The sequence below is a fragment of the Symphalangus syndactylus genome, chromosome 8 (genome assembly GCF_028878055.3).
Source record: "Symphalangus syndactylus isolate Jambi chromosome 8, NHGRI_mSymSyn1-v2.1_pri, whole genome shotgun sequence".
NCBI classification, from domain to species: Eukaryota; Metazoa; Chordata; class Mammalia; order Primates; family Hylobatidae; genus Symphalangus; species Symphalangus syndactylus.
Window position 1 is genome coordinate 59273215 of NC_072430.2, and position 18137 is coordinate 59291351.

Below are 18137 nucleotides of genomic sequence, written 5' to 3' on the forward strand. Positions count from 1 at the left end.
TGCATTTCTCTGATGGCCAGTGATGAGGAGCATTTCTTCATGTGTTTTTTGGCTGCATAAATGTCTTCTTTTGAGAAGTGTCTGTTCATGTCCTCTGCCCACTTTTTGATGGGGTTGTTTGTTTTTTTCTTGTAAATTTGTTTGAGTTCATTGTAGATTCTGGATATTAGCCCTTTGTCAGATGAGTAGGTTGCAAAAATTTTCTCCCATTGTGTAGGTTGCCTGTTCACTCTGATGATAGTTTCTTTTGCTGTGCAGAAGCTCTTTAGTTTAATGAGATCCCATTTGTCGATTTTGGCTTTTGTTGCCATTGCTTTTGGTGTTTTAGACATGAAGTCCTTGCCCACGCCTATGTCCTGAATGGTATTGCCTAGGTTTTCTTGTAGGATTTTAATGGTTTTAGGTCTAACATATAAGTCTTTAATCCATCTTGAATTAATTTTTGTATAAGGTGTAAGGAAGGGATCCAGTTGCAGCTTTCTACATATGGCTAGCCAGTTTTCCCAGCACCATTTATTAAATACGGAATCCTTTCCCCATTTCTTGTTTTTGTCAGGTTTGTCAAAGATCAGATAGTTATAGCTATGCGGCATCATTTCTGAGGGCTCTGTTCTGTTCCATTGATCTATGTCTCTGTTGTGGTACCAGTACCATGCTGTTTTGGTTACTGTAGCCTTGTAGTAGAGTTTAAAGTCAGGTAGCGTGATGCCTCCAGCTTTGTTCTTTTGGCTTAGGATTGACTTGGCAATGCGGGCTCTTTTTTGGTTCCATATGAACTTTAAAGTAGTTTTTTCCAATTCTGTGAAGAAAGTCATTGGTAGCTTGATGGGGATGGCATTGAATCTATAAATTACCTTGGGCAGTATGGCCATTTTCACGATATTGATTCTTCCAACCCATGAGCATGGAATGTTCTTCCATTTGTTTGTATCCTCTTTTATTTCATTGAGCAGTGGTTTGTAGTTCTCCTTGAAGAGGTCCTTCACATCCCTTGTAAGTTGGATTCCTAGGTATTTTATTCTCTTTGAAGCAATTGTGAATGGGAGTTCACTCATGATTTGGCTCTCTGTTTGTCTGTTATTGGTGTTTTTTTCAGTATATTTTAATTAAAAAAATTGTAAGAAGAAAATTTTGGATTCCAATAGTGACTGTCATGTTTGCCTATATCTTCATCTTTTTACTCTTGGAAGGACTCTTTAAATCTTCCCCATATTCCCTGCCTTCTTCCATGCTTGAATGATTACATGCTAATTTGATATGTATATTTTATATGTATATACACATATATGTACATATATCTTCGTTTAACAAGTCTTACAAGTGATCCTGATACATGCTGGAGTTTAAGATACATGTACATAGATCTTACACACACACATATATATACATATATCTTCCTCACTCTCTGTTTGTCCATCCATCCATCCATCCATCCATCCATCCATCCATCCATATCTATTAAAGTCTTGTTAGTCATTATCTTCAGAAACTATTTGAGTACAAGACTGTTGTCTCTTTGATGAAAGTCACAGAATCTCTTAGAACTAAAAACTAAACTACATGCCCAACCTGGCTCTTCAGGCAAGCCAGGACACTCTGTCAGGTTAGCTTCATTTAATTGTTCTGGTATTGAGTCTCTGTTGGTTCACTGGCCTCTAGAAAGGGTGGTGTTTTCAAAAGTTCCGAATTATTCCTCTTGTTGTTGTAGTTTAGTCTTTCTATATTAAGATTAAGATCAGCTGTGAATGACAGACAATCCACCTCCACCCCCAATGACAATGGCTTAGCCAAGATAGAAGTTTGTTATCTCTCTCTTTTTTTTTTTTTTGCAGAGTCTCGCTCTGTCACCCAGGCTGGAGTGCAGTGGCATGATCTTGGCTCACTGCAACCTCCGCCTCCCGGGTTCAAGTGATTCTCATGCCTCAGCCTCCTGAGTAGCTGGAATTACAGACATGCACCACTATGCCCAGTTAATTTTTGTATTTTTAGTAGAGACGAGGTTTTACCATGTTGGCCAGGGTGGTCTTGAACTCCTGGCCTTATCTGACCTGCTTGCCTTGGCCTCCCGAAGTGCTGGGATTACAGGCATGAGCCACTGTGCCTGGCCCCTATTGTCTCTTGTTTTTAAGTCTGGAGATAGTCACAGGTTAGTGGGGAGTTACACAGTGAGAGGGGCCCAAGCTTCTTCTATTTGATGCTCCACCATTTGTGACCTTCATTCCCAAGGTCACCTCATGATCCTGGACGGCACTTCTGACTTAGCTATGTGCATATTCTAGCCAGAGGAAGGAGAAAAAAGGGGGAGGCTAATGACACCCCTTTCTTTTTAAAAGGGAGTATAAAAGCACTGTCATTCTTAAAGGGGAAGAATAAAGGCTCTGCTCCCCTTTTATAGAACGTATCTTGAAATTTTCTTATGCCACTGACATATCATCTTCTTGGTGAAACTTACCACATGGTTGTACTCAGCTTCCCAGCAGGCAAGAAGTCATCTTTATTTTGTGCCCAGTCCCAAATTGGAAGCTCTTTTGCTATAGAAGAAGAAAAGAATGGATATTGAAGGACACTTCCTGTATTAATTCCATCATTAACTGTCTTCTTGGCTAATCCAAGTTAGTGATCCTTGTTAGGCAAGTTTTAACTTGGCTATCCATTAGTATATCTTTTCAGCATCTAAATTGATTTTCAAAACTGAAGATGCATAACAATTTTAATTGTGTAATAAAGACCAGGCCTGTTGTTATATCAATAAAACCAATCTATTTCTTCTAGCTTTAGGAAACCATCCAGAAAATGAATGGCCCAGACTATACTTCATAGCAGCGATTCTCAATGTATGGTCTGGACTAGCAGCATCAGCATCACCTGGAGCTTGTTGGATGTGCAAATTCTCAGACTCCACCATAGACCTACCTCCCAGGAACTCAGGGAATGGGGCCCAACAATCTGCATTTTAGCAAGTCTTGCAGGTGATCCTGATGCATGCTGGAGTTTGAGAACAACCATTGCACAGAAATCGTAAGGATGCTGTCTCAATTCTGCAGACTTTAGGCAGTACAGCATATCATTTGGTTTTCTATGGCTTTCTTGATGACAGATGTTCTGAACAAATATGTTATCCTAAGAAGGAAGGATACCTTTCTTGTTGACTTCAAACAAACAAAACTTCAAAGCCAAATAAAAACAAGTATATTTAGCAATATTTGACTTATAATTTACTTAAAATTTAAAACTTTATTTGGAAATAATTTAAAATTTACAGACGAGATACAAGAGTAAGAATGGTGCAAAGAACATTCCTACACCTTTACCTGGATGCGCCTGTTGTTTGCATTTTACCCCATGTGCTTTATCTTTTGCTGTCACATTCTCCTCTTTTTTCCTGAACCATTTGAGGATAAGTTGCATGTGTTGTGGCCTGTTTACCCTTATATACTTCAGTGTATATTTCATAAGAATGAGGATATATTTTAAGCAGATCTCTGTGCAGTTATTAGCTGGAGTATATTCAATATCGACATAATACTTTTATGGAATCTGGCATTCATATTTCAGTTTTTTCAACAAACCCAAAATATCCTTTGTAAGAGCATTTTTTCTTCTCTCTCACAGAATCCACTCTAGGATTACATAACACATTTAGTTGTCATGTTTCTTTAATTTCCTTTAATCTGGAACATTTTTATAGCCATCTTTTATCTTTTATGACATTAACATTTTTAAAGAACACAGTCTTTTTAAAAAACAGAATATACTTTAAGTTTGTTGGATGTTTCCTCATGATTAGATTCAGGTTATGCATTCAGGAATAATAGATTGGTGCAATTATGTCTTTCTCAGGGTGTCACATCTCGGGGCACGTGTATATGCAATAATTTGGAACAGAGAAAAAGTACTAGGCAGCATTTATAACTTAAAACTGTGTGCATGTTGTCTTATTTATTTTCATTGCTGAAGAAATCAAGTCATGAGCAATTCTAACAGAAGAGCTGATTTTCCCTTAGTTTTGAAAGAAGAATAGTTAAATTATATCTTAAGATGGTACGTTGCTTTGCTCCCATCTTGTAATTTACTTGCAATTTCAAAGCAAGGCAGATGCCACCAAAAAAGAAAAAAAAAATAGAAGAGACAAAAAAGAGAGATGTAACTGAATTTTTGTGAAATCTACATAATTTAGAGGTCTAGCTAAATGTAACCATTCCACAATGAAAGTATACTTTAAAACATCATGTTGTACGTGATGAGTACATACAATTTTATATGTCAATTTACAAATATATATATATATAAATTTGAAAAAATAAAGCTCCATAAGTAAAAGGCTTAAGTGTGTCAGTAAGAAATGCAGAAATGGTGACATATTTGAGAATACCGATGTTGTTGGTGTGGGATTAAGTTACAGAGTATGAGGAGACATGCACAGAGGCTGATCAAGCTGACCTTCCAAAAGTTCAAATGTTACTGTACGTGAAAAGCCTGATCATCTGGGCTTAAAGTTTATCATATTTCAACTTGTGTGTGTTTCCATACACTGGGAATGGTAACTAAAAAATAATTCACAGTTCTTGTGTGAGCACCAACACTTTGCTGTTGTTCAGTATTTTCCCACATGGAAAATTACAGAGTTTTTATAAGCCTTAAGTAGATTTGGAAGAACTTTAGAAAAAGTTTGGGCTTCCACAAAGCATATTAATTTATTTTATTTTATTTATTTATTTATTTATTTATTTATTTTTATTATACTTTAAGTTCTAGGGTACATGTGCACAACGTGCAGGTTTGTTACATATGTATACATGTGCCATGTTGGTGTGCTGTACCCGTTAACTCGTCATTTACATTAGGTATATCTCCTAATGCTATCCCTCCCCCCTCTCCCCACCCCACGACAGGCCCCCGGTGTGTGATATTCCCCTTCCTGTGTCCAAGTGTTCTCATTATTCAGTTCCCATCTATGAGTGAGAAGAAGGCATATTAATTTATTGAAAAATGTCTAGGCTTTGTTTCTTGGGGAAAGATACTTAGTATGCTGAGGAACAGTGCTATTGTTCTCAAATTGATGGAAAAATTTCCATAGTTTGCCCTAAGTTAAGACTCTGGGAGGCAGAAACAGTGAGGGAGCTGGCTGAGCACAAGAGGAAAGTGCTGCTGTTTCATAAGGTCTGATGTATTCCTTGGATGTCCTGTTAGAAATGTTGGGAAAACATCACAGCCTGCATACTTCAGCACTTTCAGGAAAACTTTTATCCTCTGTCCTGCTCTGTTTTTGGCTCACTTTGAAAAATACTAAAACAGTTTGTGCTGTGTTAGAAATTTAAAAAATTGTCATATAAATGAATAGACTTATGAACAATTTAAATTGTTTATGTATTTTGTTTGGGTAGACTTCTAGGAAGGGCTTCTTGGGAGGGAAACCATTACCTGTGTTCCCCCATGAAAGGGCTATAGGTTAGTACATACCCTCTTAGCCCATAGGAGTCTTATTGACCAAGGTGTAGGGATCACTCTGAGTACAAAGGCCTTGCCCTGAGCTTAGGTAGGTCCTGAGGTACTTACTCAAGTCCAGGGATCATCCTGCTCTCTGCGGACAAAAGTATCCATAGTGACACCTTGGAGACACTGGAGACATAGATGAATTTGACACTTCCAAGATCTTTTGGAGGTATCATGTTGTTGGCAGTGATCTTTGTGTACTTCTCTGCCACTTCCTTTCTTTGGGGCTGGGACATTCAGAATTCCCTCCCAACCTCCAGCTTTGTCTTGTCTATTGGGAAGGTGATTCCACTCATAGAAATCACTCTATCCATTTTGTGTGCACACTCTCCCCTTGTCCTTGGCTTTTCTGCCTTTGCTCCAACATCTAACATTCCTCCCCTTGCCTTTGCAGGCCCTTTTCTTCCTTGTTTTCAGAAGCCCTCCCCTTTTACTCACAAGCATTTTCGTCTTTCTTTTCTTCCTGTAATGCAGCTAAGACAGAGAGAGGGAGAAGAGAGGACCACCACTGTCAAGGCTCTCTTTTTACCCCCCAGCAAATACACTATTCCAGAGGACACTGTGACCTCCTTTAAGCTTGACTGTGGCTGATATTTCCAATTTATAGCATTTTAGTAGTCCTGGCATTCTCAGAGGCTTACTTCATCCATCTTTAATACAAATTATATTTCTGTCATCAGAACCTGAGGTTGACAAATGTGCATAAGCTTGTGGCTGGAGGTGCCACTAGGTCTGGCTGATTTATTTCAATACTTATATGTATTTGAAATATCCCCAAAATAGGCCTATCTCTCTCTCTGTTGCCTTCTCCCTAAAAGGTTACTGTATTTTAGGTTTAGTTTTACCTTTATAACAAAGGAGACAGGAGAATTCAAGGTGTCTAAAAACCTGCTGTCATCCAGTAGAAATGAGAAACCCAGGGCAGTGCGCTCTGTTTAGCATCCTAATGTGTGTTTCCTTTTCTATGCAGGCTGGTTACATGTCTGGGATGCTGGTGCCTGTAGGGGTTGGGATAGCTGGAGCCTTGTTCATCTTGGGAGCCCTCTACAGCATTAAGGTTATGAATCGCCGAAGGAGAAATGGCTTCAAAAGGCATAAAAGAAAGGTACGGAACCAACAATAGCAAAACCTAATCAGTTTCAGAACATTCTTTGCTTATCTAATTTACTTAATAAAACACACGGGGTTTAATGATTCTTGAGCAGTATTGACATGCCCAGTGGTCTGGATTAGATGCTGTAGCTCCTGCCTCGGCTTCGTTTGTTAGCGTGTCTTTTAAAGTGGGCCTGTTTCTCAGTTTTGCTCTGTGGCAGAAAGAGTTTAATGCTTTTCTGTTTTCTTTCTCTAGCAGAGAGAATTCAACAGCATGCAAGATCGAGTAATGCTCTTAGCTGACAGCTCTGAAGATGAATTTTGAATTGGACTGGGTTTTAATTGGGATATTCAACGATGCTACTATTCTAATTTTTATTTTGGAGCAGAAAAAAAAAAAAGAACAACCTGCCACATTGCTGCTATCAGGCCATTAGTCCTAGTGTCTGCTGGGTGCTGGGTAGTAGATTTTTCTTGTACTGAGCAGAAACGGCATGTTGTATACTAAACGTATCATGCAGTATTTGGTTTTATTCTGTAGTGAATTTTCCACAACCGTGGGCTACAACTCATAAATATGCAGCATTTATGTTTTTCAGTAGGAGTTGCTACATTAGGCAGAGTAAATATTTTGTAGTTTTCCACAGTGTCTTTTCCTTGGTTTGAATTACCTGCATTGAGAATAATGATTGTTGCCACCAAGGCATGCTTGACTTTGAGATATAAATCTTAACAAAGAATAACTTCTCAAGATATACTCTACCTACTGGAAACCATAGGCTTGTGGGCCATGGTACATACTGCATTTGCATCAAACTAGCAGTAACTCAGAATGAAATCATTTTCATTAAGAAGCTCTCTCAGCATATTAGGATTATATGTAGATTTGTACGTCTTTTGCATTATGTACTTCAGTCTCCTAGTTTTATTATTTCTCACCTTCTGTTTTATTCTTATTCTTGGCGAGGAAAAAAATGCACTAGAAATAATACATTAAATTGACTCTTAGTCTTAATGTATGCTTGCTGTCTTAAATAGTGTGATTGAGTCCAACAGAGTCATACATGTTTATGATTAAGAGATATTCTTTTTGTGTACTATTTGATTTTGCCAAGAAAAAATGAAGAAGAATTCAAAATGAGATGAGGGTAGGTAAGCTCTCAGAGCATTTCTCTCTGCCATTTGGTTCTATGCTTATGTGGCTACTAATGTGACTAATTCAGAGTGTTGTATTTCCACATCTGTGGTCTTCACCATGGAAAATGTGGGCTACCATTGGTCCTTATATGGCTTCATTAGAAAAATAGACATTCTATCGTTTGTCTGCCCAGTGGCCAGAGTCTTGGTGAACAACAGAGCTCATGGGAAACCAGCCTCTCTCAGGGCACCCCACTGTGAGGATGTTAAACTATGTTCAATCATTTCTCATCTCCCTTGGAAGGTAATTCCCTGCCCTATACAAAATATGATATTTCAATATGCTACTTGAATCTAGGGATTGAGGATTTGTAGTTAGTTGAGTTTTGGGGCAAAGGCTCGGCTCATTGCCATGGAATAATAAAAGTTATTTATTAATAGTGCTGTCACTGTGGAGAACTTGTTGGTGTTTTTTAGAACTTGTCTACTATGTTCAAGAAAAGTTGCACAGTTATCCCTCATAGCTACTATGTGAGGTAGGACATATGTTTTTATTCTCCCATTTGACTGAAGATGGAACTGAAGCGGAGAAGTGAAATGATTTTCCAAAGTTGTACTCAGAGAGAATCAGCATGAGAACCCACTTGGACCCAGCCATGCACCCTTATCTTCAGTTCGTACCCTTTTCATAGACTTTGGTGGAAGCAGTGACATTTCAGAGTCCTTCTTTAAAACAAAGGTTCTAAGGAGATAGCTGCTTGGTCAAGGAACATTTGATGTGAGTTTCCATCTTTGTTAAATGAATGATGCCTTTCTAATTTCTCTCTTACTCACACAAGTTCTTTCCTTCCCCATCTCAGTTACTTCCTTTACAGTCATAAACTTAAGTATCACCTCTATGGAACTAATAGAGAAACTTTCCTAGAATCCGTTTTTGAATAATGGCTGGCTCACAAGAATGTTTTCATCAAATAATTTTAACTCTTTTTGCCAAGAGATGTAAGCAAATGTGTGAAATTGATCAAGAGAAGTGAAAAGCTCTGTACAGTCAAATAGAAGTTAGCAATTGGCAAATTAGCTCAAGGTCAGATTTTAAAAATAGAATTCAGAACCATGACACTCAGAAGTGATTTGTAATTTCATGAGTAGAGACATCCTGATATTGCATAAGGGATGTTTTCCTTTTCTAAGAGCAGCCCTTTGCTGTAAGTGTTTCTAAGGTTGGGAGTAAGTGAGCATGGTATGGCATTACTGTCTTTGTATTCTTGACAAACTGTTTATTGAGAATACATAATAGGCCACTTAACTGAGTGGCACATGGGTGATACTAATGGCCGTTATTGCCTTGGGCTACCCAATCTATAGTCTTAACTAAACTGTGGCTAATAGATTGAATCTTCAAACTGTGGTATAATAAATTCCCAAATAACAGACCCATATTTTCATTTCTCAGAGGTCTGTGAGGATGACATGTATGTGAATTTTGGCTTAACACGGTATCTCTGTGGTCCTTTTTGGGACACATGATTTCTTAAAGGAAAAGAGTATACTTAGAGTACATTTCTGTACAAACTCATTTAAACATCTGGATTGAGTGGAAGGTCGGTGGATGGTACAAATGACATGTTTATTTTGGCCATTTTCCTTGCTGCTGATGGCTGTGGAATAATGATTTTCAGTGGTTGGCTTAGATTATTAAGAGGATCAGAAAAAATTGTCACATTTTAAACAAAACCTGGGATTAAGGGTGCTGCTACGAGACAGAAGTGCTGGCCAGTGGTTATACAGCGGTCCAGATGAGAAGTAGTAAATCAGCCACTTGTAGGTTTACCCAAAATAAGTGATAAGTATGCTTATGTTTGCACAATTAAAATAGAAAGTCAACTTTTTATTCAAACAACTAGGCTTAAAACATTTAACAGTGAAACAAATAAAGCTGTCTGGAAAGGAGGGCTGATTCCTGCAGCTTCAGTTGTGAACACCATCCCCACTGGACTGAGTTTACCCAGCCAGAACTGCTGGCATCTTACCGCAGGGGCAGAAACTAGGTCTTCTTCTCAGTGGGAGAGGCAGTGTTTCCAGAATTTGCAGGCTCATAAGAATCACCTGGGATAGTTGTGAAACATACAGATTTCAAGGCCTTGCCCCAGACCTGATGAGTTAGAATCTCCAGGGAAGGAGCTTGGGGTATTCATGCCCCAGCAAGCTTGAGCACATAGCTAGGAGGAATCTATCTAGAGAACAACTTCCTTATGATAGAGACAAGGTCATTTAAAGTCACAATGAGATACTACCTCACACATATTGGGATGGCTATTATTCAATAAAACAAAATATAACAATTGTTTCTGAGGATATGGAGAAATTGGAACCCTTGTATACTGTGGATGGGAATGTAAAATGGATAGCCACTGTGGAAAACAGTATGAAGATTCCTCAAACAATTAAAATAGAACTACCATATAATCCAACTATCCCACTTCTGGGCATATATCCAAAAGAATAGAAATCAGGATCTCGAAAAAGTATCTGTACTCCTGTGTTCATTGCAGTATTATTCACAATAGCCAAGATATGGAAACACCTAAATATCTATCGATAGATGAATGAAGAAAATGTGGTATATACATACAGTAGAATATTATTCAGCCATAGGAAATAAGGAAATCCTGTCATTGTGACAATATGGATATACATGGAGAACACTATGCTAAGTGAAATAAACTAGTGACAGAAGGACAAACACATGATTGCACTTATTTGAGGTGTCCAAAATAATCAAATTCATAGGGGCAGAGGCAAAATGGTGCTTGCCAGGGGCTGGGCAAAGTTAAAGATGGGGAGATGTTGATTAATTATGTTTCAGTTATGCAAGATGAATAAGTTCTAGAGCTCTGCTGTATAACATAGTGCCTATAGTTAACAATATCATACTGTGCAGTTAAAAATTTGTTAAGAGGGCCAGGTGCGGTGGCTCATGCCTGTAATCCCAGCACTTTGGGAGGCCAAGGCAGGCAGATCATGAGGTCAGGAGATGGAAACCATCCTGGCTAACATGGTGAAACCCCATCTCTACTAAAAATACAAAAAATTAGTTGGGCGTGGTAGTGCGCCTGTAGTCCCAGCTACTCGGGAGGCTGAGGCAGGAGAATCGCTTGAACCCAGGAGGTGGAGGTTGCCATGAGCCAAGATTGCGCCACTGCACTCCAGCCTGGCAACAAAGTGAGACTGCGTCTCAAAAACAAAAAAAACAAAACAAAAATTTTTGTTAAGAGGGTAGATCTCACATGAAGTGTTCTTAACACACACACACACACACACACACACGCACACACACACACACACAAAAGAGACAAGGAGAGCAGTTCCTTGTGGGAAGAGATGCTTTCCCCGGTCATGCTATCCAATAAATCACACCTGCCGTGGAGAAAGGAGAAAGGAAAACAAAAGGAAAGAGAAAAGGATGGAAGCTACTAGAAAAAGATTAGAAGGCTGGGATGGAGAGAAAAGAGTTTCTCCCATACCTCTGATGTCTTTTTCTCTAATTAGAAAAGACAGTGCTTTTCTCTCCAACCTCTTTAGTTTTTTCTTTCCCATAAGCTGTTTCTTTCGGTAGCTGCTAGCTTAATTTATATGCAATATTTGGAGTTAATTAGTATCCCAGGGTAACAGATTCCCTTAGCAATGCCTTAGCTGTGGCTTCAGCTGATAAACTGCCTCAAATACAATTTTCCAGAAACACTTTCTTAAAGTACCTGTATCTCTTAACGTAGGTCAAAACTGTATGAAGAAATTTTAAAGCCAAGTTTAGAACATATTTAAAGTAATTTTTGAAGAGTCAATTAAAAGTGGTTTTTCATTTTATGATTTTTTTCCCAAAGGCTAAGTGTTAAAAGCCGAAACATATAGGTATCAGAAAATTATATAGAGTGCATGGAGCATACTGAAGACCTCGCTCTTCCTTCTGTGTCTGCCTCCGGGTGTCTTCTTCCTGTAGAAGTCCAAATGAAACACCTTATTTCCAATCACAGCCACAACCTGGGGGAGAAGAATCAAATCCTCCGCAGGCATTGTGATTTCTGTGGATATGAATAATCCATGTTCCTACCAGCTGCCAAAAAAACAGCTTTTGGAAACAAGATGTACTATTTGGCGCAAGGTTATAGCTACGTGACATTTTTGCAAGACAGCCTTTTTTATGACCACAGAGGAATTTGAAGAGGCAGGAACACAACTGAAAAAAAATCTCTTCCCTTTAGGGTATGTGAAGGTATGGTTACAAGCAAAGAAATGTGGTAGAAGAAGATGGAGGGAAATCATAATACAAGGCAAATATAAAAATGGCACAAAATATTAGAAAGTGCTGGAGGATGCCAAAGTTCTGAATGGACCAATGCTTGAAAAAAGACAGAGAAAAGCAAGGAGAAGAATACAAATGAGGAAGATCATTAACAGGAGAAGGGACCATAAAGCTACAAAAATCCCTTTTGCCTCCACCTTCTCCATCAAATAAAATTATCTCATACTAGTAGAATGAACATAGCTGGGGGTGGGGAATTGAAGTCCAAGATGGATGAGGAGGTAAAAGGTGCTTGGTTACTTTAAATGAGCTTAAGCTCAGTTAGATATCTTCTTTAATTGCACAGTCTTCAAATGACTGAATATAAACTTCTAGGAATAGGAAATAATTTGAAAGCAAAATAATGGTACTGACTTAGTAAAAGTCCCACATGTGCACATTTAGCACTCCTAGACTGATAAGCTGAAGATGAACTGTGGAGAGATGTTGCTCTGATAATTATAGACTGGCAGTTAACATGGCTGGAAACATAATCCTGTTGCTTAATTTCTGCATGCAGAAAAAAACCCCAGCATTTATTTTGCAAGCCACTGTAGTATAATGCATTGGGAGTGTCCTATTTGGGGTAATAGGTATATCTAACTCCCTTTTAATTAACCCAAATTTCTATCATGTGCGTATAGGATAAAGGGAGGGAGGGAAGGAAGGAAGGAGGGAGGGAGGGAGTGAGGGAAGGAAGGAGGGAGGGAAGGAAGGAGGGAGGGAGGGAGGAAGGAAGGGAGGAAGGAAGGAAGGAAGGAAGGAAGGAAGGAAGGAAGGAAGGAATTCCCTCAGTAAGTAGCAGCAAAAGCACAAAGAAACAAATCATTTGCTCCCATGTTCTAGTTTGTGTAAAAGCACAAAAAAATTGATGTAAAAAAACTTACATATTCCACCTAGTAAAGCAAATATCCTACTTTCTCTTTTCAAGAAGCAGCAGGAAAAGATCACTTACGTAAGTGATAACCATCAATAATTTGTAATATAGAGTATAAATTCTTCAGATGGATGTTGCTGAGAGGTGTAACCTTTTGTGGGTTAAGGATGGAGGAACTGAGGAGTAAAAACAGAAGAATTATCTGTGGGGGAAATCTCCTGTTATCTTTTTTCTCAAAGTTTATAGGTATAGGAACAGAGTGCAGGCAAAATGGCAGGCAAAGTGGGCATCCACTTGGATTATTTTATTACCTTTAAGGTGGGTAGATCATCTACTCTAGTCTCAAAAGAATAAACCTGGCATCAGTTCAGGAAACTGAGATTTTTATTAACCAGTGTTGTGTCCATCTCAATATTGTCTTCCTAATTAGCAGTGAAATAAAGGAAGGGACCAAAAGCATTTGAATCATTTCTCTAATTTTATGTCTCATGACATGGCCACAGCATTTGTGTAGTTCAGACTTCTTGATGGCCAGACAGACTAAAGTAGGAAATTATAAGTAGTCTTCCAAAAAGGAATTTTGATACAAAACCTTCAATGGTCATTTTCCTTTATTTCCCTCTTTATGTAAGAGATAAAGGAGGAGGAATAGGAAATGGTTTTGTGATTGAACCAATCAAATCCCAAAGATTTGATTAGTTCTTTGCCAAGGAGGGTGAGGATGGCTAGAGATTCTGTCTTCAGCAAACAAAGAACACTTGATATTGCTTCTGACTGAATCAGTATTTACTGAATGCCTTTTATGTGTCAGGTAATATGTTAAGTGTTGGGGGAGCCAAGACACAGTCCATGACTAGAAAGCGCTTATGGATTAGTAGGGAAGACAGAAAATGGGCAATTTCATGTCAGAGACACTGGGATCCAGAAAAGGAATATCTAACTGGATCAAGAAGATCAGGGATGTTTCTCCAGAGCAGGGAACATCAAACCTAAGTCCAGGAGGATGAGTGGGGTTATTCAGATAAAGGGGAGAAAGGGATGTGTGATCTAGCCAGAGAAACCCCATGTGCAAAGGCCAGGGGGGAGAGATCAAGTAGTTAGCCTGGCTGGGGTGCTAGGTATTCTAGGGGAGTGAGAGTTGGGGTTGAGGGTAGTATGCCATGTGAAATACGGGGCTGAATGGGAAGGGTCCTCTAGGTCCTGTCAAGGAATGAGGACTTCGTTCGAGGGCAATTAGAAGTCATGCAAAAATATTATGCTGTGAAGTGATATGATCAGGCCTGAAGGAAGACTGGTTTGGGAAGGTTAAAGTCTGGAGTCGGAGACACCAGTGAAGGTCAGGGTTGATGCAGCAATGTAAGTGAGAGATAATCATGGCCTGGACCAAGGTTGCAGGAATGAACATGGAAGGGGAGAATGGGTTCTGGCAGTGTTCAGCAGGGGTAGACAGTGGGACTTGCAGATTGTTTAGATGGAGAGGTGAGGGAAAAGACAACATTTAAAGCTGACTAGGGTCATGGGACCTTTGAGGCTTCTAGATACGATGGAGTCTAGTGTTCTGCCTTCTGGAGGGGCTGACCCTGTATTATCCCAGCATATCTAGGCCTGAGAAAAATAACCTACAAGCCTGCCAAAAATGTATAGGCAGCATTAATTTTTACAAAGTGTAAATGTGTGGTCATTTTCTGTGACTTTTTTTGTTTACTTTTTTTGAGACAGGGTCTTGCTCTGTCGCTCAGGCTGTAGTGCAATGGTGCAATCATAGCTTACTGCAGCCTCAAACTCTTGGGCTTAAGTGATCCTTCCCCCATAACTTCTTGAGTGGCTAGGATTACAGATGTGTGTCACCACTCTCAGCTATTTTTTTATTTTTATTTTTTGTAGATACAGGGTCTTTCTATGTTGCCCAGGCTGGTCTCAAACACCTAGGCTCAAGCTATCCTGCCTCAGCCTCCTGAGTTGTTGGAATTACAGGCATGAGCCACTGCACCTCGCCATTTTCTGTTACTTTTAATAGTAGGTGCCAATGAACTAACTTTGCATTTAATAAAACTTAAATATCTGGGAAAATTCTCCTAATACCTTTAGGGGATTACTTTGGTTGATCCCTAGATATGAGTTACTATCTCAAATCTGTTTGACTGTCTTGATTTGTAAAGGCTAATAGGAGAGTTTCTTATTCTTTGACAAGGGATCAAAGCTCAGTATCTTGCTTTTCTTGAAAACAAATCCAAGAAACCTTTTTTCTCAGGGCTGGCATGTATGAGGAAGACACCTGGTCTTAGATATGCAGCCTGCAGAATCAAGCAATGCAGCTCCGTGTCCCGGTGCTGAGCGGTTTCTGTGGCCTTTTGACAGTTCTTATGGGCAATCATCAAGCCACTTACCTTCCTTAGCATATGAAAAATAAAGCAAGTTTCCCATAGTTGCCATATCAACACAAGGCCAGATTCTGGAGGGCCTCAGGGGCAATGATATGCAGAATTGAGAAAATTCAGAAAAACTTGAGAATAATTATCATTCCAGTTCCACCCAAAATGTTAACAATAATAAACATTGGTAACATTTTGGTCTGTACTTTTCTAATCTTTTTTTCCTATGCATTTATGATATGCAATAAATACTTTTATTTTTATACAAAATCAGGGTTATAATTTACATAGTATTTTGTTACCTCTTTGTAGCTATGTTTTCCCGTGGTTGTTTTAAAAGGAATAGAAGAAAGGAAAACAGCTTGTGAAAATCCTAAGTTGTATTTGAACGAGCAAGCTGTGTTTCCTCATTAACAACATTTATTTCGCATTTGATGGTCCATAACTGCCCAGTTACCTCAGGATGCCTCCATATGATGAAAATAAGAACAGAGTTGAAAGAAGTCTCCATAAACACAACGCACATTGGCAAATGTCATATTCTTGTTCCTTAAGGGATTAGAGAACACTTTCATCTCTTTGTCTTTGCCCCCAAAGTAAAAGCTATAAGCTTTTATAATTAAATAATAAGACTGAATAACCATAAGTGTAAATAATATGTAGTATTATGAGAAATACTGGGAAAAAGGACACTTACTGTGTGACTTAAATTGATTAAAGGGTTATTCAGTTCAACTCTCTTGAATCTAATTAGTATTTTTGTGTCATTTATTATTATAGGGCACACGTATTTTTTACATTTGATTTAACTTGACTAAAGTTAAATGAGCAAATGTTTATTGCTAAGGCCATTGTTTTCCTTTCTCTGTCATTGTTAAAAAGAGGAGCCATGGCTTCTGCTTCTTCTGTGTATTCTCCATTAGACCTTCTTCATCCACCCTCTCCCCATCCCTTTCAGCTCTGAAGGGTCTATAAATGAAAGTGGGTACCAACTGATTCAATAGGACTTATATCTTACTAAATAATGTTTTATTGTCTTTGTTCTCTGTATTTGCAGAGAAATTGTAAGTATCTTTAAAATCAATTAACAAAGTCCTGTGGTTCTTTCAATCAAGACTTGTAAACATCTCTACTAGCCCATACTCCCCCAAACTTCTTGCACATAGTAGGAGATGACATTAAATAAAGCACATTATAAGGTGCAATGAGCTTTATTCTAAAAATATTGTCTGGATGTGAAAGTAAGTTCTTGTTCATAAAATGTTATTAGATTAAAATTATGGAGTAAGCATTTGGCAAACTGATTGACTCTTCACTGGAAAGACCAGGCTTTTTAGGACACATTTCTGTTCATGCTTAAGGTCAGAAGTCAATCAAAGGCAACCAGAAAAAAAAAAAAAGGCAAATAAATGAATTAGGGACATAATTATTTTCTGTTATAAATAATCAGGATCTTTTAAAGTTTAATTATGGGGAGTTGTTGAATAGGCTAGTTTTATGCCATGCAAATAAAATGTGAATTTCAAAAATCTTAGTGAAATTCAAATTTACTTTTTCTTGGTGATAATAAAATCACAAATACTTCTTGAGCTCTTGCTGTAGGCCAAGTGCTGCGCTCAGTACTTAACACGGATAAACTCGAGTGAGTATCAAAATTCAAAGAGGTAGTCACCCCAGGTTATCCTTGACTCTACTGATGGCAGAAACTTCACTTGTAATAAATAATTATCTTTGACAAGAGAAACATAAAACAAGACCTGTAATAAATGATTTGTTCACCGATTTTTCATGTCATAGAAACTATATAGCATTGGTTTTTAGCCATGATTTTGATTCAGTTTTTAAAGTATTTAATTTTTAGTATATCAGCCCATACTGAACATTGGTTTTTCAGCAGATAATGTGTCTTCCAAGTGCTCCAAGGCAAAGAGCCACAGAGAAGAATACTGCATCTTGAGTCATACCCTGAAATTACTGAGTGAATTACCTGTGGCCATGTAAACACTCTGCTTCAATAGGTAGAGTGCAACAGACAATCCAATTATTCAGAACTAAGTTTTTAGTTAGCTTTTGTTATTCACTGAAGTAGTTTGTAATTACAGTTGTCTCTAGGTATCCATGGGGGATTGGTTCCAGAACTCCCTGCTGATAACAAAATTCATGGATGCTCAAGCGCCTTACATAACGTGGTGTAGTATTTGTGAATAACCTATGCACATCCTCAATTATACTTTATATCATCTCTAAACATATAATACCTAATATGTAAATGCTATGTAATTAGTTGCTATACTGTATTTAGTGAATAATGACAAGAAAAAAAGTGTGTACCTGTTTAGTACAGACACTACTCTGTACTGATTTTTTTTCCTGAATATTTTCCATCCAGGGTTGGTTGAATCTACAGATGTGTAACTCACAAATATGAAGGGCTGACTGTACTTAGTAGTTAATTCAGATTTTTCTAAAGTAATTTTGCAGTTTACAAGCATTTTTTTTTTTTTGGTTCTACAAGAAAAAAACAAAAAGAATATTGGTGATGTGATATTTATGTAATGTGATGATATTATAATGGCCACGTTTTAAAACTTGAGAATGTCCTATGTTCATACACTGTTGGTTTCTAGATCCACAAGGCTTCTGTATACAGTTCATGGTCCTCGGCATTGCTTCTTGTATTTTTTCCATCCCAAAGGAGAGCTACTGTACAGACTGTACTTGTGGAATGCAGCGCTTCATTAAATTAAGTTTATTAAAATGCAATGTGTGGCGCAAGACCTGTTCCTTGTTTAAAGATTTAGTAGAAGGTGGTTTCTTTGGGTGCACT

The 18137-nt window shown here is 38.2% G+C and overlaps 1 protein-coding gene and 1 pseudogene across 4 annotated transcripts in view; one reads left to right on the forward strand and one right to left on the reverse strand.

Annotated features, from left to right (window-relative positions):
• ARMH4 (armadillo like helical domain containing 4) overlaps positions 1-18073 on the forward strand; it is a 210824-nt gene extending 192751 nt beyond the window's left edge. For 3 of the 4 annotated variants that reach the window (XM_055289237.2, XM_055289238.2, XM_055289241.2), the window contains 2 exons: positions 6464-6598; positions 6842-18073. In XM_055289237.2, the coding sequence (XP_055145212.1) occupies positions 6464-6598; positions 6842-6910 (204 nt within the window). In that variant the 3' untranslated portion in view covers positions 6911-18073. The remainder of the gene's footprint in view (positions 1-6463; positions 6599-6841) is intronic. The other variant, XM_055289239.2, reaches the window with a different exon arrangement.
• LOC129487840 (ubiquitin-like) overlaps positions 1-18137 on the reverse strand; it is a 401690-nt pseudogene that overhangs the window by 134095 nt on the left and 249458 nt on the right.